Source organism: Panicum virgatum, chromosome 5N (genome assembly GCF_016808335.1).
Source record: "Panicum virgatum strain AP13 chromosome 5N, P.virgatum_v5, whole genome shotgun sequence".
In the NCBI taxonomy this organism is placed as follows: domain Eukaryota; kingdom Viridiplantae; phylum Streptophyta; class Magnoliopsida; order Poales; family Poaceae; genus Panicum; species Panicum virgatum.
This window is the reverse complement of record NC_053149.1, coordinates 61,180,359-61,204,672: the sequence shown is the minus strand read 5'-3', so window position 1 is coordinate 61,204,672 and position 24,314 is coordinate 61,180,359. Positions and strand designations below refer to the sequence as shown.

At 46.3% G+C, this 24,314-nt stretch overlaps 3 protein-coding genes across 5 annotated transcripts; 1 reads left to right on the top strand and 2 right to left on the bottom strand.

Annotated features, from left to right (window-relative positions):
* Positions 1-200: 200 nt before the first annotated feature.
* Positions 201-5,798, top strand: LOC120673452 (type I inositol polyphosphate 5-phosphatase 10-like). 3 transcript variants are annotated; one of them, XM_039954286.1, is made up of 12 exons: positions 201-608; positions 990-1,063; positions 1,145-1,220; positions 1,806-1,865; positions 1,974-2,040; positions 2,128-2,232; positions 2,533-3,169; positions 3,243-3,436; positions 3,525-3,633; positions 4,044-4,192; positions 4,642-4,844; positions 4,965-5,798. In XM_039954286.1, exons 2-12 carry the CDS (start codon positions 1,034-1,036, stop codon positions 4,997-4,999), a joined length of 1,665 nt encoding a protein of 554 aa, XP_039810220.1. In that variant the 5' UTR covers positions 201-608; positions 990-1,033; the 3' UTR covers positions 5,000-5,798. The 3 variants fall into 3 exon arrangements, with proteins under 3 accessions (XP_039810220.1, XP_039810221.1, XP_039810218.1); XM_039954287.1 differs by having other exon boundaries at positions 1,971-2,040; positions 4,642-4,838; XM_039954284.1 differs by having other exon boundaries at positions 1,971-2,040.
* Positions 5,799-6,821: 1,023 nt separating this feature from the next.
* LOC120673453 (non-specific lipid transfer protein GPI-anchored 2-like) lies at positions 6,822-8,727 on the bottom strand. Its single transcript, XM_039954288.1, has 3 exons — positions 8,236-8,727; positions 7,744-7,842; positions 6,822-7,235 (listed from the first exon to the last, which is right to left on the bottom strand). The coding sequence occupies exons 1-3, from the start codon at positions 8,594-8,596 to the stop codon at positions 7,111-7,113; spliced, it is 585 nt and encodes a 194-aa protein (XP_039810222.1). The 5' UTR covers positions 8,597-8,727; the 3' UTR covers positions 6,822-7,110.
* A 1,100-nt stretch (positions 8,728-9,827) lies between these two features.
* LOC120675025 lies at positions 9,828-20,980 on the bottom strand. The gene is made up of 20 exons (XM_039956114.1): positions 20,606-20,980; positions 19,889-19,950; positions 19,368-19,455; positions 19,225-19,286; positions 19,036-19,129; positions 18,387-18,818; positions 17,233-18,276; positions 17,026-17,157; positions 16,830-16,946; positions 16,371-16,451; positions 15,519-15,648; positions 15,362-15,401; positions 15,248-15,292; positions 14,982-15,069; positions 13,085-13,726; positions 12,181-12,358; positions 11,689-11,794; positions 11,118-11,208; positions 10,963-11,025; positions 9,828-10,738 (listed from the first exon to the last, which is right to left on the bottom strand). Exons 1-20 carry the CDS (start codon positions 20,699-20,701, stop codon positions 10,076-10,078), a joined length of 4,254 nt encoding a protein of 1,417 aa, XP_039812048.1. The 5' UTR covers positions 20,702-20,980; the 3' UTR covers positions 9,828-10,075.
* Between the last annotated feature and the right edge of the window lie 3,334 nt (positions 20,981-24,314).

Here is a 24,314-nt window from a genome sequence, read left to right as displayed (position 1 = left end):
GGGCGGAGGACCCTGACACCCAAGAACACAAATGGTTCACGAGTCAAAACATATCCGCTCCTCTTACACGGCGCCGGGGTTATCACCCCCCTGTCCGCCCTCACTGACCCGCAGGGTCCACACACACAAGCTAAAACGGAAATCACACTTGTACGCCTTCTCCTTCCGTCGACGTCTCTTCCTGGGGCATGACACTTGCCAACCCCTCTCCCCGCACGCACGTGCGCCCCTCTAACTCGCCCGCCGCCCCGGTCAACCCCGCCAGCCGGCGGCCCGCGCGACGCGACGCATGCAGATGCGGATCGAATGCCGCCTGCCATTCTGGCGGGAGGCGCTCCTTCCTTAAACTATTCCCCTCCGTGCGACAGTTGTCCCCTCCCGCGGCTTAAAGATTCCACCGACCCCCAATGGCCGTGCGTTACCCGGCCTCCCCCGACCCCTTGCCGGATTCGAGGGGCCGGGGCCCGGCGTCGGCTTGCGGAGCTGGTTTTCCTGGCCGGTAGGGACTGCCGTGGGCGATTGGTGAGTGGCGGCTTCCTGCCTGCGGGTTTTGGGATTCTGGGAGAGGAAGAAGGTTTCGACTTCGCCAGAGGTTCTTGCAGGCTAAGGTGGGTATGCGTGATGCGGCATTGTGCGTTTCGGGTGCGTGGGTTTTTGGATTGAGAAGTCGTATATTGGTTTGCTTTTGACGGCAATCGTTGAGAGGTTTCTTTAACCATTTTTGTTTGCGTGATCCTCCTCTGTCGCAGCGGGGTGATTTCTTTTGAATCGCCTATTCTCGTTAGGGCCTGACAGAATTTTGGGTTTTTGTATGAACATACATCGGTTTTCCTTGGTTCAAAATTTACATATTTATATTTATGACCCTTTTTTGGTGCAAAATGCATGTGTCGTTGCATTGAGGTTTTCTTACTTAGACGCTTGTTTACTGTTATGAACTAGTATTCGCTAACACGCAGATTTATTAATTAAATTTCATTTGTGTTCAGACTTAAATATTACTAAGGAAACCTTCTACCGGGTTCAGCGTATAATGGCATCCACCGGTGGGGAAAAAATGAAGGTGATAAGTTGATTGCATTTCCAACATTGCATTATGCAGGAGTGAAACGCCACTAAATCTTTTATTTCTACTCTTTACCAGGGTTGTGGCCCAAAACTTTTCAATGCAAAGGGGAAGAAAGCTGCTAAGAGCACAGACAATCGGAGCTGCCATGCTGGTTGGTTCACAATCTTATTTTCCAATACGAGAATAGCATTAGGGACACCAGCTCAAATTTTCTTCTTTTACCTTGCACATAAATAGACCTCAAGGTAACTATCAAATATCAATGGTCATTCTAATTTAGACGAACTCATGATATGTTGTCTTAATTTACCTTAACAAAAAACCCATTTGCATCTCCTGACAGAGGCTGAAATTGTGGAACGGGAGAACTTCACTGTTGAAACCAAGAATTCGGTCCCAGTTCCATAATATTCCATCTTACAAATAAAATTATGTCACCACAATTCACCCCCCTATCACCTTCTGTTTTGGCCTGAAATAATGTAATATTTATTCATCTCTGAGTCGTAACTATCCAGTTGAAGACCAGGCTCCCTGCCGTCATTAGCTCTTGCCACTAAGCTAGCACAAAATTTGTTCTCTTTATTTTCTTCAATTAAAGTCAAGTTATTTCTGCTGCTAAGTGCTAATGTCTAGCAAAAATAAGTGATAATGGTTCTCTAATAAGAATGTCTAGTTGTTCCCAAGACCATGCAACCAGCAACTAACTTTTCTGGGTCATCCTATATAACAACAGCTGAGCCTGGGCCAAGTTCTTCTAAAGTGGCATTATCTCCCCCCTTAAGAACACTTTCAGGTACTCTAATGTCTGCAAAGTCTGGTATTTGTTTTTTCCTGATCCCTCAAATAAACTTTTTGTCAATTTGGTTGCCTTATGCTTTGTTTGAACTAAATGAACCAGAAGTTAGGAGCATGCGTCTCAGCCATTTCCTTGCCCAATCTTCAAATAACACTACAACTGAACCCATCAGGTATAATGGCTAAGTTCCATATCCTACCATCCTTGCATCCATTCCATGCTAAGATCAAAGTTTTCACTCTCTACTTTCATTGTGCAGAATATTTGTTTCCACCTGGAATGTTGGAGGAAAAACCCCTACTGCTGCATTGAACCTTGACGATTTTCTTCCACCCGATGACAAGTCAGATATTTATGTTTTGGGGTAGGTTTTTAATTTATATTTCTTAATATCTACGAAAATATATTCCAATGTCATTACCCATATCGCTGATGTTTTCAGTTTTCATTTTTGAATTATTTGAGTCCAGCTTCTTTCACATATAACAGTACTAATGCACAGCTGAAAATGATAAAATATTGAAGTTTTACTTGATTGATCCATGGTGGTGTGGTAATAAACTGCATTGATGCATTGACATGTTTGGTATTTCTAGGGTATTTAATAGATCTTTTAGTCTGACATCATTGTGTCCTTAATTTTGTTTGTCTAACATTTGAACAGTTTTCAGGAAATTGTTCCCCTCAATGCTGGTAATGTGCTTGTCATAGAAGACAATGAACCAGCTGCTAGATGGCTTGTTCTTATAAACCAAGCACTAAACCGACCAGCTGACGTTGATGCCAACGTCTTTCAGCATGAGCCGTCTCCTTCTGTTGATTCTTCTTCCTCTCGAGCTTCATCAAGTCTTGATACATCATTCTCTGACCTATCAAAAACAGCAAGTGGTGCCGCAATCTTCCAAAAGTCCTTGCTAAAAGCGATTAGCAAATCTTTCATGCCAGTCCGCAGAAAACAACTTAAGGCCTGCAATTGCCCGGTAGAAATGACCAAAACATCCTACAGGGATGCTTGCTTTCGGTGCCCAAAAGCCTATGCAGATGAGACGGATTCCTCTGAAGAGGATGAAGAAGAGGAAGTGAAAGACAAAGAGAAATCAAGGGACTCTTATGGCTCTGTGACCGATGGAATTAGTTCTGCTCCTGCTGCAAGGGATCAACTAAAATATAATCTCATAGTGTGCAAACAAATGGTTGGCATTTTTGTTACTGTGTGGGTGAAAAAAGAACTAGTACAGCATATTGGCCATCTAAGAAAATCTTGCATAGGGCGCGGAATTCTGGGCTGTCTTGGAAACAAGGTCAGGACAGAATCAAATTGATGTTATCCTGCAAGTAATTACTCTATTCCTGACTGCACTTCTTCTGCTGCAGGGATGTATATCAGTAAGCATGACACTGCACCAGACGAGCTTTTGTTTCGTCTGCAGCCATTTGGCTTCAGGCCAGAAAGAAGGTGATGAATTCAGGAGAAATTCGGATGTTCTAGAGATACTGAGGCTCACAATGTTTTCTAGGATTTGTCGGAGATCTGGAAGAAAAATCCCAGAGAAAATTCTTGAACATGAGTAAGAATACTGAGCTACGTTTAACTGTAAATATATGTTTCATTTCAAAATGTTTCCCTCACTAATTTATTCATATTGTTAATTTCAGCAAGGTGATATGGCTCGGGGATCTGAACTACCGCATTGCACTGAGCTATGCGGACACCAAGAAACTTTTGATGGAAAATAATTGGGATGCCCTTTTTGAAAAGGATCAGGTAACTTTTCTATCTCGTCAGGAACATGCCAGTGCCTTGGTGGGGTTGCCTGTAGGACTGCTTTGGGTCTATATCTGCTTCTTTAGTGAACGCTAGAGCTTGATGGCAATCTTTCTTTCTTTTTTTTAGGAAAAAAAACTAACTAGAGGAATGGTACAGAAAAATAAGTTAATTACCATTCATTGAAAGAAGGCAGAAAGAGTTAATAATGTGTTTGTTTAAAATGGTACTGTTTGTGTTAACAAACACTACAAACAAAGGAAATCTTAACTTTTTTTTCATCAGAGTTCCTCTGTAGTGCTTGTTAGCTCAAAGAGGTACCATATTTTGATAGTTGATCTCTCTGCAAGAAGTTTCCATGTGTCAAGCAAGCTATCACATTGCCTTATGTTGTGTGTATTTTCCTTCAGCTTAAAATTGAACGAGATGCTGGGCGAGTTTTTAAGGGTTGGAATGAAGGGAAGATATATTTTGCTCCAACGTACAAGTACTCATTTAACTCAGATGCTTATGCTGGTGAGACTGCAACATCAAAGAAAAAGAGGAGAACACCAGCATGGTATGTACTGCTTGTACCAGGATCTAGGTTTCTATTGCACAAAAGCACCTATACTGAGAATGCAGTTATGTTAAGTTCTGCTGTCCCTCTAGGGGTATAAATGGGTATAAACATAGCACATAATGCTTCCTTTTTGTTCCAAGTGTAAAAGACAACTTAATTTGCATTCCATGCAAGAAATGAGTGATTCTTATTACATCTATTTCAACAACATAATGAAACCCACAAGATCCTGCAGTTTTCATATTGTACAAGCTGTTTAGGTAGAAAGCTCAAATAGACTCCAATTGACTACATCTATTCTTACAGTTTGTTCAGTTTATGGTGCGATCTGATCATGTTTTCTTTCCACTTGGAAGTATTGGGATATGAATTTTTTTTTTTGCTTCTGAACCGTAATTTGAATTATTATTGCATTGCATCCCCCTGAAGTAGTTGAACTTGCTCAGGTGTGATAGAATATTGTGGCGTGGGGATGGTATCATGCAATTATCCTACTACCGTGGAGAGTCTAGATTTTCTGACCATCGTCCAGTTTGTGGAACCTTCGTTGTTGAGGTCGAGGTACTTAACCAAAGGACAAAGAGGCGCTCATCAAATGCTGACATGAGAATTGGTGCTGAAGAGCTCTTACCAACGGGCAAGGGTAAAGTTAACCTATACATACTGCTTAAACGGTTAATGTTGTCAGTTTGCTATGTTAGGGTAGTTATTAAGATAAGAGTTTCGGAACAGCAGATCTAATAATTTGTGCTATTCATTCCATTTGCAGGCACTGCACGAAATGTGACCTTGCCTAGAGTATGATGAATATGGGCCTGTTTGTTTGAGCTTCCTGGGAGCTTCTCAACTTGAAAAACCAGAAGCTCAAACAAACACCAAACTTCTGGTGCAGTTTCTGGAAAGCTGGAAAACCAGAAAAGCTGAGTTTATATGGAGCCTTTTGAGCTCAGAAAGCTAAACACATCTTCTAAAAGCTAGTGTTGGATTTTTAGAAGAAAAAAAAGACAGCTTTTCAGAAAAGCTCAAAGCTGCAGCTCAAACAAACAGGCCCTATATCTAACTTAGGTACCAAAAAAAAGGTGAAGCACTTAAGAGGCTGTGTGTGCTTGATGACTTAGCAAAAGTTTAATAAGAACTACATTGCTTAACCAGTATAGCAAAGTTAGGTTGTATTTCCCTGAAAACGGTTAGTCATATATATTCGGTATCATGTTTACCACCTGATGTTCATTGTGAGGTAGGTCATGTTTAGGTTGCAAAAAAATTGCAGCGACCCTTTTTTTGGTCCGTTCTTTCTTCAGGTTATCCAGAAGCATAATTGCACTGAGGCAAAAACAATTTTTTGTTTTGAAAAAATAGCAGGATACTTAATCTACGGCTCCTCCCTTGTGTTTGACTTCACTGGAAGTATGGAACTTCAACCGTGTAAAAGCAGAGTCCGTTTGGCAAGACTGCGGCTCCTTCAAAAGTGGTCCTAACTTCAGCTCCAGTAGTGGGGTGGCTTCACTGATAGAGTTGAAGTTATTTTGAAAAATATTTGACAAAGCAGCTTAATCTTACTTTTTATAAATGGATTGAAGAGTGAAAACCATTTTGAGCTTCACCAACAGTTTCTTGCACGGAGCCGCTCCAAAACCAAGGCAGGGCTTCAAACTTAACATAGTGCATTTTGTTCTCTCTGATTTCCTTTGTTACCCCTGAATCAGCTGAGTTCACAAGCCGATCACCTTTTCCGTTTAAAAGAAGAGGTCGATGATCATTTGTGCTTCGTTGAATTTGAATTTGAATCACCTCCACCCCGTGTGCCTGCAGCTTGAGGGCTTCTTTTTTTTTTCTTCCTCCAAAACAGCTTGAACCGCTGCGCTCCGTTTGGCGGCACATACCGGAGAAGGTCAGAGCGTGGTTTGTGGCAGAGGCGGACGTGGTCCGGAGTCCGGACGGTGGCCCGTATCCGTGCCGCGCGGGTTCTGGTGACCTCGGAACGTTGCCAGCTGCAAACGTCCGGCGTGCTCTGGGTCGAAGACGCGGGGGGCGGCGCCCATGCAGTTCCTCGGTGTGTGGCCGGGGCGAACGAGCCGGCGCGGCGCTTCACCTCGGGGACGGCGGCGCGTACGTTACGCCGGCGGCGAGAGAGCGCGCGCAAGGCGTTGGACTTGGACAGCTACGAAATGCTGCACCTCTGCTGGTTGTGATGGTGTGGTACGCGTACCCAACCAAGTACTACTGCAATTATTATTAGATAACAATATTTTTTGTATCTTTGTCACCCGTGACCCTGAGCCCCAAGAGAAACTACCACTTTAATCGGAGGGTATCTAGCTCGGCATTGATGTTCCAACGGCCAGCGCCCAAGGCCAAGATGGGCGGACGATCACCGGGGCCCGGATCAGTGTCGCTGCCCACGACGGCCCGGCCTGCCGACCGCCAGATCCATCCAATCCGACGCTCCTCCCAGCCTTCCCCGTTCCCCACACTCCTCTCGACAGCGCAACCCCATCTCCCCCACGCGAATCAATTCATCGCCGCCACTGTTCGCTAGTACTGCGGAGCATTTGCTCCGTTGTCACCGATGGCGACCTGTGACCCCAGGCAGAGACGAACAGGGCAGCATCAAACCGTGGAAAAAGATTCGAAGACGATGCCTACTTAGTCACGATCAGTCTTCTCATCAACCCGTGGAAAATGATCCCGACACAGGGTCACAATCTCTAGCAAATTACAGTACACCGAAAGGAACGAATTATTACACGGAAAAAACAAACAAACAACAAACCCGGAAGAATCTCGCGCGTGGAAGCAACTGTCTGTACGTAGGTGTCTAGTAATTCATAGTAATGCACAACCATATGTGCGGTAAGAATGGAGAAAGAAATCACAGGGCTAAAACGCTGGTGCTCGCGAGCTCCGGCGGCGGTCTAGAGCATCCCGGCGGCGGCCGCGACGGCGAGGGGCAGCGCGGCGAGGGCGGCGAGGCCGCCGGCGGTGACGCGGCGCGGGGCGTGGTTCGACGACTTCGCGGCCGAGCCGGCCGGCGTGTTCGCTGCAGGACACGAGGCGAGAGTTAGCAGAGCAAGCAGGTCACCCAAGAATGTGTGAGCGTGACTGACTGGCTACTGAGGGCAGCTAACGAGCCTCCGTTCAGTGTTCACATCATCAGGACAGGAATTAAGAGCTGTCACTGCCTCTCTGATTGGCGTTTAGTGCTGACACCCTCTATTCACTTGTATGCAGTGTCGATTTTGCAGCAAAGATGTACTATGGGGGTGTTTAGTTGATGAAAAAGTTTGAATTTAGCTACTGTAGCATATTTCGTTGTTGTTTGACAATTAATGCCCAATCATATATTAATTAGCATCATTAGATTCATCACGTAGGAATCAGTTAAACTAGTTAAACTATGTAATTAGTTATTTTTTTCAATTGCATTTAATGCTCCATGCATGTGTCCGAAAATTCGATATGACGGATACTGTGCAAACTTTTTGGGAACTAAACGCAGCCTATATGCTAGTGGAGGACTGGAGATGAATCAAATGGTAGCTAGTTACCAGGCACTTCTGGGCCGATGGAAGGAGAGAGGCCTGATGATGACATGGGCGAGGGCGCTGCAGTAGGCACCAGTCCTGCAGGGATAGGGACTCCGAACGCTGCACATATAATAGTAGGTTAGTTGAATTGGAAGACGTAATCAAATGAGCAGGGTAAGTTTCAAACACGTGCTAAAGTAAGAGCAAGTTTGATTGCGTAATCGCACTGCAAAAGGCAATGTTACAGGGTGGCATGAGCAAGGAAGAGGATCTTCCTTTTACATGAAAACTTTTCAGGGATTGTTTGCAACTTAGCTTTGAATGGAACGAAAATGTTAAAGCAGTGGCAAGGATACTGCCTCATTTGGCTAGATTTCTCTCATGATGTAAAGAGGAAACTGCTCCATTTGACCAGCTTCCTGTCGTGGTCTCAAGATTACTTCGCCTATGCTATGCAACTCTCTGAGATTTTTGCCGGAAGAGTACAAGGTCGTGGCACATGCGAATGCGTACCTGCGCACGCGCTGACGGGCGGCGCGGTGAGGCGGCAGATGCCGGGGAGCGCGAGCGCGCGCTTGTAGTCGACGCTGACGCCGTAGGAGTCGGCGCCGCCGGCGAGCAGCTGGCAGAGGCAGATGGGGTGGGACTCGAGCAGCCCCGCCAGCTCCGGGCAGCAGGCCTTGTCCGGGTGCCGCACCGTGCTCCCGTTCGTCACGTACGTCAGGCAGTCCGACATGTTGAGCACCGCGTTCAGGCACTCGTCGCTGATCCCGGGCGCCGGCCCCGGGGCCGCCGCCGGGCCCTGCGCCGCCGCCATCGCGAACGCCAGCGCCACGGCCGCCGCCGCCACAAGCAACCGCGGCACCATCGCCATCTGGAAACTTTTAGGAGCTAGCGGCTAGCGCCCGGTTAGCCGAAGAGGCGGTGGCGCTGCGTGCTGCTGCTTAAGCTTAAGCTTCGTGTGTCCCTGGTGCTCGCCGAGAAGTGGCTCCTGTGCCGGTGCGTGTGCTTATATACTAGTGCATCCGGTGTCACAAGAACGTGTGTGTGTGCGGCCGCTGATCGGAAACGTTGCCAGGTTTCGTGCTAGGACCTTGAGGGATTCAGCAAAACCACCCGGTTGGTTGGGTCCATGCCGCGACGGCGACCGGTCAGGCCGATCTCCACCCGCCAGTACAGTGCAAACCAACCGCCGCTCGCTCGCCGGCTGCCGCCCAGGACGGGCTGCCCCCGCGCGGGAATGAATGCGGCTGCGCTGTACGAGTGGGCTGCTGTAGCCTGGTAGCGGCAGGCAGGACGCGGCGCTGGCGCAGCCCACCGCTGCAGCAGGCAGGCAGGCAGGGGCGGTGGCGCGGTGCCATGCCATGTGCGTCCCACCTTGAATGCCGCGGCATCAATGCGCGCGGTGGTCGCCCTGACTCCAGGCGGCCAGGCAGGCAGGCGGCGCGGCGGCACGGCGAGCTTGCTCGGCCGAAGCGGAGGGGGAAGCGCGCCGCGTGCGACGCCATTAGTGTGCGCCAGAAATATCAGTTGATGGGAATCCGGCAAGAAATCTCGGCTTCTCTGGCGGCATTCAAGCGCCGTCCTGATCGGGAGGTTCAAGCCGGAGTAAAAGCGCTCCGGCGTGGCATGGCGACACGATCAAAGCCGCGACAGTTCTGGTCGCTAATTTACATTGCAATTTCAATTGTACACTGTGTTTTTCCCTTGTTCACAGGTCTAACACTATTTCACCTCTAGTCAATAGTTAAATTAGGAGCAAAATCGCATTGAATAGAGGCAAAATCGTGTTGACTTATGAACAGCAAGGATAAAATCACAAAGTTAAAAAAAATAAAGGTATAGTCACAATTACACTGTAAATTAAGAGTGAAAACATCAATTTCTCTTTCTTGAAATCTTTTTTTTTTCGAATAATTTTGCAGGGGTGGGGGAGGGATCCCCACCTACTATATTAATCGAAGAGAGAAGACGTCACCAATACAAATACACTCCAGCATTTGCCTTCATTAACAGTGTCACTTACCTTCACCCCAGGGCATGTTCAGCGCAAATTTTACTGAGCGATACGTTACGAATTTACGATGGGTTCCAACTCCTATGCGTGCAGAATGAGGAACATATCATGCTGCTGTGTTCTGTGCGTTTGTTCAGGAAAGACCATGTCCGTACAGCGGCGAAGTATGTTCCCAGCAGATAGCATCATAATTCAACTACAACTCTACAAGTACTTTTCTTCAAACATCATAACTCGCCAGGAATATGCGAACTATAGAATGCATTGTGCAAACTGAACTTTACAGACAGAAAAAGAACACTTGGCTTTAAATTTAGGTACCCCGTTCAGAAAGTTTCATGCAGCGGCATCATGTTCTGGTTCGTTAAACTGCTCTTCATATGCATCCTCGACCCCATCCTCGTCACTTCTGTCCACACTAGCACCATCCTCTTCGCCATCGTCCTGGTCGGCGATACTAATTTCTTCATCGATCGAGCTCATCTCCTTGCTATCACCATTTTCATTTGTATCGAGTCTCATGTCCTTGGCCATCTCAGCATTCTCAAAGTCATCAAAGTCACCTGTGGGAATATTATTTTCGATTTCAATCTGGTTCACCTTAACAATGGGAAACTGCAGCGGCTTATCAGCCCAGTCCTCAAAGAAATTGTTCAAGGCCATGAATTTGAACGTGTGAAGAAGCCTATGCCTGTCCCTCTTGATATCGGAGCTAAGTAGCTTCTGTAGGAGGGTCGGTTCCCTGCTCTTAGCCATTGCTCCATCACCGTTAGGAGTACGGTTCCATACCTTGGATCTTTTAGACTGAAACTCTCCACCCTCATACCTCATTCTTTTGCTAGTATTGGCACGATTTCCAAAACGAGAATCCCTGCGTTGAGTTTTCCAGTTACTTTTCTTTTCATTGCCTTGATCCTCACTTTCAGATAGATAGCCAGGTGGTAACTCAGGTAATTCAAAACCCAGTTCTTGCTGCTTTGCTAGGATTTCCTTCAGTTCCTGCACCAAACAAAATAGTTGCATCTAAGAACCAGGCCAACATAAATTTTCAGATCGAAATAATGGCTGTAACATCCTAAGACATATCCCCACTACTTGAATGCTGTGGACAATGCTTCTGACTATAGACCACTTAACGCCAGCAATTCTATTTTCCTTTAAAACTAATGAGGATGTACTCATGTACATCATGACTATAGATCCATATCATAATATTAGATCACCTGGCGTCGCAGCTGGGCATCTTTGTCCTTGTTTTGATTTTCTGACTGACTCTCAGACAACTTCTGCATTGTGGAGTACAAGCAGTTGGTCAATAAACATTCCTTTCATGTAGACATGAAGTGCTCAGGCTTAGTAAGAAGGTATAAACATGAACCTTGCTTATATTGACGCTTGTAGGGTAGTTCTTCTTGCGTGCTTCTACCCACTGTTTAACTTCATTTGCATCATAGATTAAAGGAGGTCGCCTGCAAACATGTGTTAAATATTATCTGTACAATGCCTAAGAAATATGTATTGCCAACCCTATGATTAAATTGTATTTGTACAGCAACAAAGAATAGGAAGATCAAGCAGTTAGACAAGGCACAAATCAACAAAGCGCCAATAGAAAGTGAATGTAGAAATAACCAGGAGGCTGGAGTCTAGGAGGTTGAGGCTATCTTGTTCAACACGTTGACCTAGTCTATGAGCCTTTTCCGATACATAAATAAAAGGATTAAAAAGTCAACAGAGAAGCATAGGATGCTCAAACTATTCTCAGAATAAAGGCGTAAGAAATTATGACGGTTTGATGGCAGCATAAGCATACTAGCTGAGCAGTGGACACTGTACCAAGATACTCAACACTAAAATGCGGTAAAGGGAACAATAAAGAAGTCAGCAAGTCAAATTTAACTTCGAACAGACTAGAAGACAGAAAAAAAACACTATTCAGTAATGCGTACTTTCGGCTTCCGCCTGATGCTAGAGCTGGAGCATCACTGCGACGTCCTGATGCTGGACTTTCGTGTCTCATGAAGTTGGATTTTGTGTCTCCCCAATTGTTGTTTCCTGATAAAGTGAAAAATAATAATGCTAGTTGGAGAGATATCAATCAATTAGACAGATGATGAAACAAATGTGGCAGATACAGAAGAGAAGAGGTAAAATGGAACTTCTCCCAAAAGAATTCCAGGTAAAGAGAATGAACATGCTAGTTTTACATTTTTTTTTTGGAAAAAGAATGCATTCCAGGCTTGAAAACATGAAAGAAACTCCAGCTTAAAGATGAATGTTGAACACAGGTTCAGTACAAAACATATAATCCCAACTCTCAATGAAGATGCCGAGAAGATAGTCATGATTTAATTTGGCAATTGTAAAGCGTATGCTTGTTCCAACCAAGAGGAGACAAAAAAAAAGATCTATAGTTAACTGTGTGTCATAAATCACGCTACCTCTTCCACGACCTTGATTATAGTGCTTTCCTCTTCCCCTCCCTCTAGGTGCACCAAATTGCCTGCCATCTCTAAGATCTCTTCCAGAGTTAAATCGGACTCTCTGATCTGTTGTTTTGTTCCCATTTTCAGATGCAAAATTAGATATGCCATCTGCTTTATTCTCAAAGTGGTTTACCTGTTATAAATTCAACAGATCAATATTCGAGAGAAAAAATTCAACAGATCATAAATTAAATGAATCAGTAAATTCTTTAATTGATGGAAGGATGTCATAGGAAAGCATATTTTTCTGATTGGAAAAATAACAATCAAAACAGAATATATTATGGCTTATGATGTGAAAATCATCTAAACAGTTCTTTACAGATGGTACTATCCTAAAGGACTAAGAAATTCTCAACAGTTGCGCGCACATGAATCTATGAAAAGTTTATCAGTGCAAGAGGAATATAACTAGAACACCAAAAGGTTCAAACAAACCATTGTGCAAATGAACAACAGGGCATAAGAATTGAGTTACTTTTGCTCATAGCCCATAGGGGGACTTGGTGAACAGTGATGGAAGATCAGATAACTCGGCAATGGTTAGCAGGCTAAACATCTATTATTTGATTGCAGTACAGTGTGATTTGTCTACTGAAAATGATGCTTGGCACCTGGTACGATGATTGGAATGATCAGCATATAGTGTGGCATCTTAATATTAATTGGCCCTAGTAACATCCATCAAAAGGCATCATTCTGCAGATAAGAATGTTGTCCCAATCCAAATGCAACAGACCAGAATAACATATATATCAGCAAACTCATGTTTGCACCAACAATCATTAAGCTAAAAACCTAGTGTCAGTTCATACCCTATTGATCGACCCCAACAAATAAGGGCAAATGATTCAATCACCTCGCCGTTGCCACCACCACTGTTATTCCGGTCCTTCCTCACATCGTTGAGAATTGGCCTCGGCGCACCACAGCTGTTGTTGTAGTCCTTCCTCGCAACATTGAGAATTGGAATCGGCTTCGGGGTTCCACCGCTACCGGAGTTGCTGTTGGAACCCTTCCTTGCAGGGCTCATCATGGGCCCGGGCGGCCGCGGCCCGCAAACCCCAGCACCGCCGGGCCGAAACGCCCCGCCGCCGTTGAAACTGGCTGGCGGCGGGCCGCCCGTGTAGGGCGCGAACTGGTTGGGGTTCGGCGGGAACCCTCCCGGGAAGAACGGCGCCTGCTGGTATTGCTGTTGCTGCTGCTGCTGCTGGAGCGCCGCGGCGGCGAGGAAGCCGAGGTTCTGAAGCTGCTGCGCCTGGCCGAGAAGCTGCAGCGCGAGGAAAGGGTTGGCCGCCGCTGCCGCTGCCGCAGCCATGGGATTGGCGGCGGCGGCGGCGAGGTTGGGGACGGGCGGCGGGAAGGCAGGGTGCATGGGGGCGCCGTGGAGGTGAGGCGGGCCCGGGTCGCCGCCTGGCCGCCCGCGGTGGGGCTGGTTAGGGTTGGGGCGGGGAGGGTGGAACGGGCGCATGGCTGGCCGCGCTATGACGGTGGGTGGGGACTACGGTGATTTTGGGTAGGGTTTTAGGACTCCGGCGGCGCGGAGACGAAGGCTGTCCGTTCTCTTGCCGTGCCCGTACAAGAGGCTGCCCGTCAACGAAAGGTTTTAAAGAAAATATTATTCGTTTTTTTTTCCAATTATTAGTTTTTTATAAAATTTTGGAAAGTAAAGACCTGTTTGGTAAGGTTATAGGTCCGGCTCCCTCGGCGGCTCCTGCTGAGACCTACCAAACACTTTGAAAGTGAAGAGCATATGATAAGGTAAAACAGCAGTTTTGCACGCCAAAAAATGGAGCCGGTGGAGTAAAAAAGGCCAGCTCCACCTTCGGCTCCACACTTTTTGTATGAAGCCACTCCAGTGCCGCGCTCTCTGCAGTGAGGTGGCTGCCTATATTCAATTGCCAAACCTCCTGCAGTCCTGCTGTGACATTGCAAAAAGGTTCATGATCTTTGCCATGACAAGCACCCAATCTGAGTTCGCTTTCAATTTTTATTCTACGGCTTATTAATTAAAAAAAATCGAAATCTGAACCAAGAAAATACAACGCAAGTACATGATCGAGTAGTAGAGGTACAAAACTAAACTTTGTAAAGATACAGCTACTATAAGCTGGGCATAAAGCAATCAGATTAACTTTGAACATGTAGCATGGTAGCTTCAAATCTCTCTTGTACAACGAAATGAAAACGACGGGCAACTACACGCACCACAAAAACAAGCTAACACTTGGGGTCTGTTTGAAGGGGCTAAATTCAAATGCTAAACTTTAGCACATATTAGCACTCACATCTCTTGCTAAAGTTTCTGACTTTTATCTAAAGTTTAGCCACTCTATTAGCACTCCATTAGCAAACACCCCTTAGTCCTGGACCGCAGCAACAAATCGGTTATCCAATGAACAAGCACATGTGGCTTTTTAAAAAAACGTTACATTGAGAAGACATCCTCATGTTCCTTTATTAAGATTAGCAAATGCTAATGTTGCTGAGGAAAGATGACAGGCCCCTTCAACATACAAAGCAAAGGTAATATCTATTACTGAACAACACATCTGACAGCAAAAAATTCATCTGATGAACTGTCGGGTTTTCACTATATTAAGGACCAATAAGGGTAATCACCCAATCATTTCATGGGAATGCCGCTCCTTGTCCGATTCACAACAGGAACTAATAAGAACATGAACACAACCCATGGGCAAATACAAACTGCTGAAAGAAATTTTGATGTTTCACCAGCAGATCCAGCCAGATACATCAGTCAGGTGAGTAGTGGGCACATCTTGTTGCTTGGGGAAAAAAATTTCAGCAATGCCTGCCAGATAGACTTCTGTGCATTCCTTTCTGATATAAAGGAGAGTGACGTGATCCAAGCAACATATTTACCTCCAGGTTTCAGATTCCACACATATTTGCTTCAATGCCTCTAGTATAGTACACCCGAGTATCCATTTCAGTTTCTATCTGTGCCAATTTCCTTCCTCCACCACTATCAGCAAAAAGACTCTTTACTATCACTCACTCAAATGGATTCCTAGGTGGAAAAGGTCCTTGTTGAGTCGAACTCCTGTAGCAAGTAATCGTTTAGAAAGTGATGTCTATTCCAAATTGCAAGTACAGGTTCCAAGGAGCTTACAACATGCGAGAGTCTTGTCCAGCCACGTAGGATAATCCTCCTGGTATTTTTTTTAAGGAAAAAAAAGAATCAGGTTTAGAATTAACAGTGAGGTTTTCCATGTTCCTGCGCTTGCGTACTTGCGCATGATGATTAATTTGGTGCAACAGGCAGATACCTTGAGGCCCAGAATGAATGTATGGCATAGTAGAATTCTGAGAAACCCATGGCTGTGCTAAGCTCCCAGAATAATCGGTGGTGGTATGAAGATCTGGTAATGTATCCTGTAGCGAGGTCAAATCCATAAACTGAAAAAAAAAGAACAAAAAAAGCTCAGTGAATAAAGGGGGAGAAAAAATAAAAGGCTCCAGTCCTGGGATCTTGGATGGGCTAGTAATCACATACTAAACAAAAAGAACACAAGATCTATGAATAAAGGTTTTTGGAGCATTGTAACGTCCTATGGTGTTGGGGGTTTGCTGGACACCTAGGTGTTGTGGCATTGTGTGGTGCCTGGGGGTACACCTGGCCTAGGAAATGCCTCAAACCATGCTATGAATAATTTCCTTTTTCTTACAAAGTTGTGCTTTATAAAGTCGAGAAGATTAGGAACACATCTTTTCTTAGAGTTGCTGGAAAGATACAACATCAACATCAACAAAGCCTTTTAATCCCAAGCAAGTTGGGGTAGGCTAAGTTGCTGGAAAGATACCTCTAAGGAAATTTTAGAGAATTAGTGCTTACTATTGCTTTTAGGAGGGGAGGTGTAAAGGGCTGTCAAGAACTCAGGTTTGTAAATTGTAATTATTACAGTATCTATTTGAAGCTTCGTAAGCTGATTAATGCAGTTGGTTCTTTCGTATAGCTTTCTTTCGTTTTGTGCCCCTATTCATACAAACATATATTTGGTTGGGCCACAAATACTGCCGTCGCATCAAATAATATGGAGTTCATAAATAAAAGTATAAGGAACAGAATTGCTGGCCAACGTTATAATTAGTACAATTGTAAATCATAAGAATAACGATACCATGTTGTTGGTGTCAACATCAGATTCAAATGCTATGTCAAATGGATTTGTTGAATTTCCAGGATGAGACACCATGCCGCCCTGAAATAAAATCAACAAGGATTGATAAAGACATAAGTTGATCCATTTTGACATTAAAAGGTAGGAAAATAATTACTTTAGGTGAATGCAAATTACAGGAAAATAGAACACGCAAAGCGACTAAATGACATATACGCAGGAACCCATGAAGGGTGGGGTATGCATAGGGCACCTCAGAATATGTAGTCTGAACATGTCATCTTATAATAATAATTCCTTTCCTTAACTTCTATGGTAAGCTAGATGATATTCACAAAATAGACCCCAAGAAACAAAAGAAAAATACACATTATATCTCAAACATAATATTTTTAATATGTCCATGCATGTTTGCTCTCAATTAAAATGACGGTATTGTAAAAGAAGGAAGCTCCATACCAAATGGGATTGAAGCGGTGCAGGAAACAATGGTCCAGCCATCTCAACAGGTGAAACGTTGAAACCAGAAAACATATCCCCAGGAGTTGGCCTTTCAGTCTCACTCCTAGCTAAATCCTAAAGAATGATTGAGAATATTCAGCCTAGCCTTCTTTGAGAAATATACTTTTCGAGACGTTACTTGAAACTTGTGTACCTGTGGATTTCTGGGTTCAACATATGAAGCACCGGGTGTAATAAATTGATGAGGCGCTACTTGAGACATAGTGTTGAATGTGAACAAATTATTTGATGCGCTCTGAGTTGATTCACCAAAGGCATTCCAAGGCTATAAACGAACAAGGAAAAAGTTACTAAATGTGAAGCTATAACAAATAGTTAAGCATGTGTCAAATTATTTTACCGGAGAATTTTCTTTGGGGACAGAAATCTTCACTTCTTCAGTATTTAAACTCCAGTTATCCATCATAGACAGAGTACTTTGTGACCCAATGGCATTTGGTGGTGAAGTTAGTGATGTTGATTGATCAATTCCTTTAGCAATATCATCAGATGGAGGAAATGCAGCAGGCATCTGAGCTTGCACATTTGAAACAGATGTTGAAGATCCACGTTGTGCATCAAAGAAAGCCCATCCACCATTAGCAGGCAATGGAGCCGCTGATGGAATTTGCTGAGCATTAGACAAATTTGGCAGTTGTTGGTCAAAGCCAGCAAACAGATCTATTGGCGGAGGGGGTGAGGAAGTTGCTGGTTCCTGCACAATTGGCAGACTGAAGAGATCTTGGCGAGCAGGATGGGATGTGGTGAGTGCTTCAGCTGATGGTACCACGGCCTTCTGAACGACAACATTATGGGCAGGTTCTTTGGCAACATCGGAATGACTGCCTAAATTATGAGAAGATGATGACTGTTCATTAAAGCCAGCAAACAGATCTATCTGTGCTTCAGCTGATGGTACCACAGCCGTCTGAACGACAACATTAGGGGAAGGTTCTTTGGCAACATCAGAATGACTGCCTAAATTATGAGAAGCTGATGACTGTTCATTTAAGCCAGCAAACAGATCTATCTGTGCATCAGAAGTGACAGGTTGTTGCACAGTTGATTGATCAAAGAGGTCAAGAGGTGTGAAAGTCGTTGGTTGTGCTGGGGCAGGCCACGACACCACAGCTTCAGTATGAACTCCACCATGTTGCACAGGGTTCTTCGTGGGAGTGGTTTGGCTACCTAAGTCAGCAGATTTCTGACATATCAAGTTGTGGTTGCTGGGTGGAGAGGTATATAGTTGTGTTGAATTTGCCACAGGAGAAGCCACAATCTGATGGTTTACTGCAGAATGCACTGACTTTTCTGTTGGTGCATCAGGCGGGTAACCTGATTCAACTGATTTGTTGGACACTGAGCTACCATCAAATGATCCAAAACTTCCAGAAGAAGCTGTTCGCTGCATATGGAAAGAACAAACAATTCAAATCTAATGCTCTGTACCTGGAGGAGTTTTCTATGTCAAAAATGCATTTACTGGAAAGTGAGGGGAACAAAAGGATCACAAACCTGCGGGCGTCGAACTCCGTTCAAATCTATTTGTGAACTTGCATTAGGATACTTCTGGGATTGAGGATTTTCAGCAGAGACGTTTCTTGAATGATGCACGGAGGGACTACTGTACCCTGTCTCTTGAGAGCTAGGAGAAAGGACATCATTTCTAAAGTCACCAGTGCTTGAGGCTGAAAAGTCAGAAAACCTTGACCCTGAACTTTCATTAGCAAATCGGTCTTCATTCATCTGATCTCGCAAACGACCTGGACTGAATAGAAAGTTGCCGAGCTTCCCATCGAAGAGTGCCCTATCTGAAGGCCTTCGAGCAAGCGTGTCAACTTGCTTACCATATCTTCTATCTTCATACTGAAAATCATAAGGTGGGCTTTGGGAGTATGAGTGATAGGAGTTAGGTCTTCTCATTTCATTTTCATTGCTTTTTACACTCTGCCAGAAAAATGGAAACTACAGTTAAGACTGAACTATGGAAGTTTCAGCGGGAATATATGGAAAGTGACTGGAATTGGCTGGAACAACAATATGGACCATGGCAATTAATAGGTTAGACAAAGGCAATGCAAATACCTATATATCCATAACTATTCTCACTAGACTTAGATAAAGGAGAATACAACGGTGCTCGCAAGACAAATCAGCTCAATACCTCATTATCTGTTGCTGGCTTGTAAGAGGACCCACCAGCATACTTCTTGTCCACATAAACAGTCCTGATAAATTCCCTTATCTTATCCGGATTGCTGAAGCAAAAAAAGAGTCAATAAGAAATGTAACATTATTCAGAGAACAAAAAGAATAAGTACCCATAAAAACTTGACAATGAGATATAACTCACGTATTGACAGGCAACCTCATTCGTTGCCAATCCCAGTCCTTTAGGTAGATGTCGCGAGCTCGCTGCAATGATTTCCTCAATTTGAGTCATAAAATCTGTACGGGGTGTCCTAGATGACTTATAGTTGTGGGTACATTTGTTACCTGATTACCCCCCTGTTCAAGAGTCCGCACTTCCTGGGTTGTAAATTTGGACATTGACACTGATTTAACACGGTGAGTGAACTCACGGCTGTATATCACACACAAGACATGAAGAAGTTAATGTCAAGAAAAAAACAGAAAAACTAAAAGCTAGCTTCAGAATACAACAGGACTTGGTTATCTGTTTCTCTAGATGAAAACTGATTGCATGCACAAGCAAAATATCAAAGGAGAAGAGTTGCAGAATGGAAGATGGAAAGTTCAATTAGGAGTATGACTAACAGGAATATAATGCGACAAGCTGACAAACCCTTAAATGTAGATTTTCAATTATGTATGGGCAGCAGACAATACCATTTTTTTGCTTTTTTATATTAGGAACATTCCTATTGTATGCCTCGTTAGAAGCATCAAATAGAACAGCATAAATTTAGCAAAAGCAATACTCAATCGAACTAATATGAGAGTTACAAGATAATAGGAAGAAGGAGCAGCTGAATAGATAGGGAAAAGATACTCACTGAATTCCACTACATGACAGGCAAATGAAGGTCCAGAAATTGGTACATACATATTGCGGGCCCTGTAACAAAACAAAATTGATGATATTAAATTGGACAGGTAGCTGGGACAAAATGTATCACTGATCAATTTTTATGCTGCACAGCAAAAGTAGGGTTTCCACAACAGTTAATCGATCGAAGAAACAATTCTACTATCACGCTATACAGTTAAACTAATAAAAGCAACACAAGTTGCCCTTAACAAATATGTAGGTAATGAAAGTTTGGCAATTCTGTAACTTAATCAAGTTAATCCTCAAACATCAATAGCAGTGTTAAAAAAATCGATCAAACAACTATCTATTAACAACCTGATTCAGCAATCGTAAGTTACAAAATGGCAGCAGCATTAACGTGTTACCCAATCTGATGTACCCTAGGGTCCATAGACCTCTCATGCAATCAAAGGGTGAGAGCAATGAGTTCTCTATAATCAGATACAGGAAACAGAGTGCCAAGCTATCATCATTTAACCAACAAATACAACTTGAACGCGTGGACTAATGAGCCAAAGTTCACCGCAAACTTGTTAAAATTTTCGCAAATCTGAGCTAACTGCCTAACATTCCTATAGATGGGGAAAATCCGGCGCCTCCCTGGCAGCGATCCGCGAAGCTGAACATAATAGATGCTCCAATCAGCTTAGCAACGAAGCAAACGGGCGAGAGGGGTTACCACACTGTTGCAATTGATACACTTGCGGTTGGGCGGCAACTTCATGAGGCCGCGGATGATCTTCTCGTTCCTCTCCTCCTCCCTCCTGCTCCCCATCGTGCGCCGCAGAAATCAAACAATCCACCCAGAAAAAACCTAAGGATTCACCCGAAAAGGCCGCCCGGAAATTTCCACGGGCCCGGGCAGAAATCGGCGAGCCCTAGCTCGATTGGGGCCGCGATTCGGACGCTTGTGGGGGATTGGAGGGGTCGGCGGCTAGGGTTTTGCGGAGGTGGAGAAGAGGAGGAGGAGGCGAATGGGAATGGCGGCGAGGGCGAGCCTCGACAGGATGGGAGGGGAGAGGAGAGGAAGGAATGGCTGGAAGCCGACTGGTCCGGGGCCCCTTTTTTTCTAACGTAGGAAAATGTTTTTTTACGGGTTTAGGGAAAAGGTTTTAACGGCGTGGACCGTGGTCACGTCAAATTGGTTTCCTGCGAGGACGACGGCAAGCGAAGTACGCTCCGTGCCATGCCCTAAGCATAACGGTCAAATGCGACCATTTTTGTCTGTTTCCTTCGGGATCATGATCGGCAAGCTGTACATTTTTTTTTTTGCGGGTGATCGGCAACCTGTACATAACGGCCAAAGATTAGCATTTCAAATTGTTCTTATCGGAAAGGAGTTTCTTGAATAAAGTGTATTGTTCATAAAAAAATTGTTAACAACAAAATAATAAGGTGTATTATACCTCTTCCGTCCTATGAGTAGAAAAGGGATGGAGTTAATATATAGAACCTGCAAGGTGTTTATAACTTGGAATGACAAGTTTTATAGAATAAAATTTAAATACCCGACTGATATGCCTTTTACTGAGTATGTTTTCCCAAATAACTTAGATAACCTTCTCTCCATACACCAGTTCAAAATTCGAGTGATGAGTAGCCAACACACAGCTAAACATCCATCATGCATGTACCACATAATTTAGCAAATAACACAAATAATGAGCAACAGAGTGTGGCACCTGGATTTTTGTGGAAATCTCTTGTGCAAAATACTAAAGGTGGCAATGAGCAAGTAACCTACTACAAAGTGACAAAAAAGAGGGGTAAGCCAATAAGATTACGTCGGTACGCTATAGTAGGGATACCCACTCCTACTGCAGCAAGGAGGGGCCTGCGTAGTTATCCGTAACTACTCCCAAAGGACAGAGCAGCCAGGCCCCATGGGTCAGGCTCTAACCTCACCAGGCTAACGGCCCCGGACCCGTTTCCCGCTTGGGATAGGTCCGGAGACGCCACGTGTCCCTGGAGAAGGGAAGCTCTGAGCTGCCAGCCGGGGCCTCGGACCCCCCATAGGGGTCCGGGACCTTCGCACCCATCCGGACCTCCCGTGCAGTAGAACCAACATACCGCCGGGGGGTCCGAAGCCGCCACGTGTCCCGGAGGCACGGGCGCGGGCTCAAGCGCGAGCCTTCCACTGGAAGACTTGCCCTACCATCGCATTCAATACTGGTGGTTGAGGCGTGCTCTGCCACCGCGGCACACGGGGCAGCCTTTGTCAGGCCTCACTATGCACCGCGTATTACCAAGGTACACAGTGCAGCCGCCTGCGCCGCACCCGCGTAGAGCCCGTCTGCTGCATTAATTGGATACGACGGCACGGCGCTTTTCCATCATGCCACCTACGCCGCAAGCTACGTAGCCCGTTCAGCTACGTAGCAGGCGACGCCGCTACCTACGTCTGGCGCCGTTCCGACAAGATAGCGCCTGGACATGCTGAACGGGGGACTCCAGGAGCAGGCAAGGGAATCCAGGAGAGAGATCCCCTCCGCCTGCGACGCCGTAATGTATGAATAGTACAATTATTCTATACCGCACCAGTTGGGCCCCCCTGTCGGGGACCCAACGGACATGTACGCGTCCCCTTGAGATATAAAAGAGAGGCGCTCGTTGTACAGGACAAGGACGGGAGATCACACATTCAGGCTCGCCCAAGCTCTCGCGGGCTCTCGCGAGGCAAGGAAATACAACACACAGTGGACGTAGGGTATTACGCTCCGGCGGCCCGAACCACTCTAAACCCTGGGTGTTCGTCGTGTTCTTGAGCGAGATTGAACTAGCCACTAGCTAACCCCCGAGTACTCACCCTCTGGGCTTAGGCGGGTGCCTTCCGCCACCCGGCTGTGCTTTGCCACACCACGACATTTGGCGCGCCAGGTAGGGGCCGCAGGCTGGTTTCAGTTCAACGCTTGCTCGTCTCCATGGTTCGTGTGGACGACGTGGAGATGACTGAGGGTGTGGCGTCCTCCACGCCACACGCCTCTCGCGTTCCTGCTCCAGGGGCAACTGTGCCCGTGGAGCAGCCACCGTCGGCGGCGGCGCGTGCTACTCGCCGGCAAGAGTCAGGGCGCCCGTCGAGGGCCCCCTCACAAGCTGCGAGCGGCAGAGCGCTGGCGGCAGCTAGAGAGTTGCTTCGCAACCCTCCGGCTGCTGCAGCCTCGCCAGACGCCCTGAGGCAGTGGCGGGACGACGTTGACCGTCTCCTCCATCTGGCTCAGGCCTCCCCCAGTTCTGCAAGGACTGAACAACGACCTCCTCCTGGCAATGCGGTGGTGCCATACCACCAGCGCCAGGGCGGTGCGTCGGCATCTGTGCGCTCCCCCACAGTGAGGGGTGCACGAACAGAAGACCTGCGGGCGGAGCTCAACCGCAGGCGCGCGGGTGAGGACGCCCGCATCTCTGTGGAGAGGGCGCGCGAGCGCCGTCTCAACATCGAAGGCCGCAACCTCAACGCCGACTTGGACGTGGTGGCGCCCAAGCCTCCGGTGAACGCCCGGATACAGTCGGGTGTCCCAGTGGCCGGGGTAGGCTGTGCTGCGCTGGCGGAGCACCTTCGCGTGGTCGCCTGGCCGTCCAAGTTCCGCCCGCACCTGCCGGAGAAGTACGACGGTACCACTAACCCGTCAGAATTCCTGCAGGTGTACGTTACCGCCATCACAGCGGCTGGTGGTAACAACGCCGTCATGGCGAGCTACTTTCATGTAGCCTTGTCTGGGCCAGCCCAGACTTGGCTCATGAACCTTACTCCTGGGACGATCCAGTCCAGGGAGGAGCTCTGTGCGAGGTTCATTGCGAACTTCGCCAGTGCGTACCAGCAACATAGTGTAGAGGCTCACCTCCATGCCGTGAGGCAAAAAACCCAGAGAGACACTCCAGGCCTTCATCTCGCGCTTCACCAAGGTACGGGGCACCATTCCTCGTATCTCCGATGCATCTATTATCACTTCTTTCCGTCAGGGGGTACGTGACGAGAAGATGCTCGAGAAGCTGGCGACGCACGAGGTGGAAAGTGTTACCACGCTTTTCTCCCTGGCAGACAAGTGTGCCAAGGCCGCTGAGGGCAGCGCATGGCACTCAGCCCCCCAAGACGGAGACACCAAAGCTGGTGGCTCCGGTGCTACCGCTCAGGGCGGTAGCAAGAAGAATAAGAACCGGAGTCGCGGGGAGCCACATCCTGGCAGACCAGTTGTTGCGGCAGCGGCGCCGGCAACGGCGTCAGCAGCAGCGGCAGCGGCTGGGGGCCAGAACACGCATGGCAAGCGTCCGCGCCCGCAGGGTGGCAGTGGAGGTTCATGCCCGGTGCATCCCACCGCTCGCCACAGCGCCGCTGACTGCCGCGAGATCCAGAAGCTCGCGAAGCGGGTCAGTGGGTGACGTGAGCAGTCCTC

Bases quoted from the DNA above. Each gene is read 5' to 3' on its own strand.
- LOC120673452 (XM_039954284.1), top strand. From the start codon at position 1,034: ATGGCATCCACCGGTGGGGAAAAAATGAAG. The intron at 1,866-1,970 runs GTACTCTAATGT...TAAATGAACCAG, and splicing joins CCCCTTAAGAACACTTTCAG to AAGTTAGGAGCATGCGTCTC. The intron at 2,041-2,127 runs GTATAATGGCTA...TTCATTGTGCAG, and splicing joins ACTACAACTGAACCCATCAG to AATATTTGTTTCCACCTGGA.
- LOC120673453 (XM_039954288.1), bottom strand. From the start codon at position 8,596: ATGGCGATGGTGCCGCGGTTGCTTGTGGCGGCGGCGGCCGTGGCGCTG. The intron at 7,843-8,235 runs GTACGCATTCGC...TTATATGTGCAG, and splicing joins GCCCGTCAGCGCGTGCGCAG to CGTTCGGAGTCCCTATCCCT. The intron at 7,236-7,743 runs GTAACTAGCTAC...CGTGTCCTGCAG, and splicing joins CATCGGCCCAGAAGTGCCTG to CGAACACGCCGGCCGGCTCG.
- LOC120675025 (XM_039956114.1), bottom strand. From the start codon at position 20,701: ATGGGGAGCAGGAGGGAGGAGGAGAGGAACGAGAAGATCATCCGCGGC. The intron at 18,277-18,386 runs GTTTGTGATCCT...TTCCATATGCAG, and splicing joins ACGGAGTTCGACGCCCGCAG to CGAACAGCTTCTTCTGGAAG. The intron at 15,070-15,247 runs GTGAGTGATAGT...CCTTTATATCAG, and splicing joins CCACCTAGGAATCCATTTGA to AAAGGAATGCACAGAAGTCT.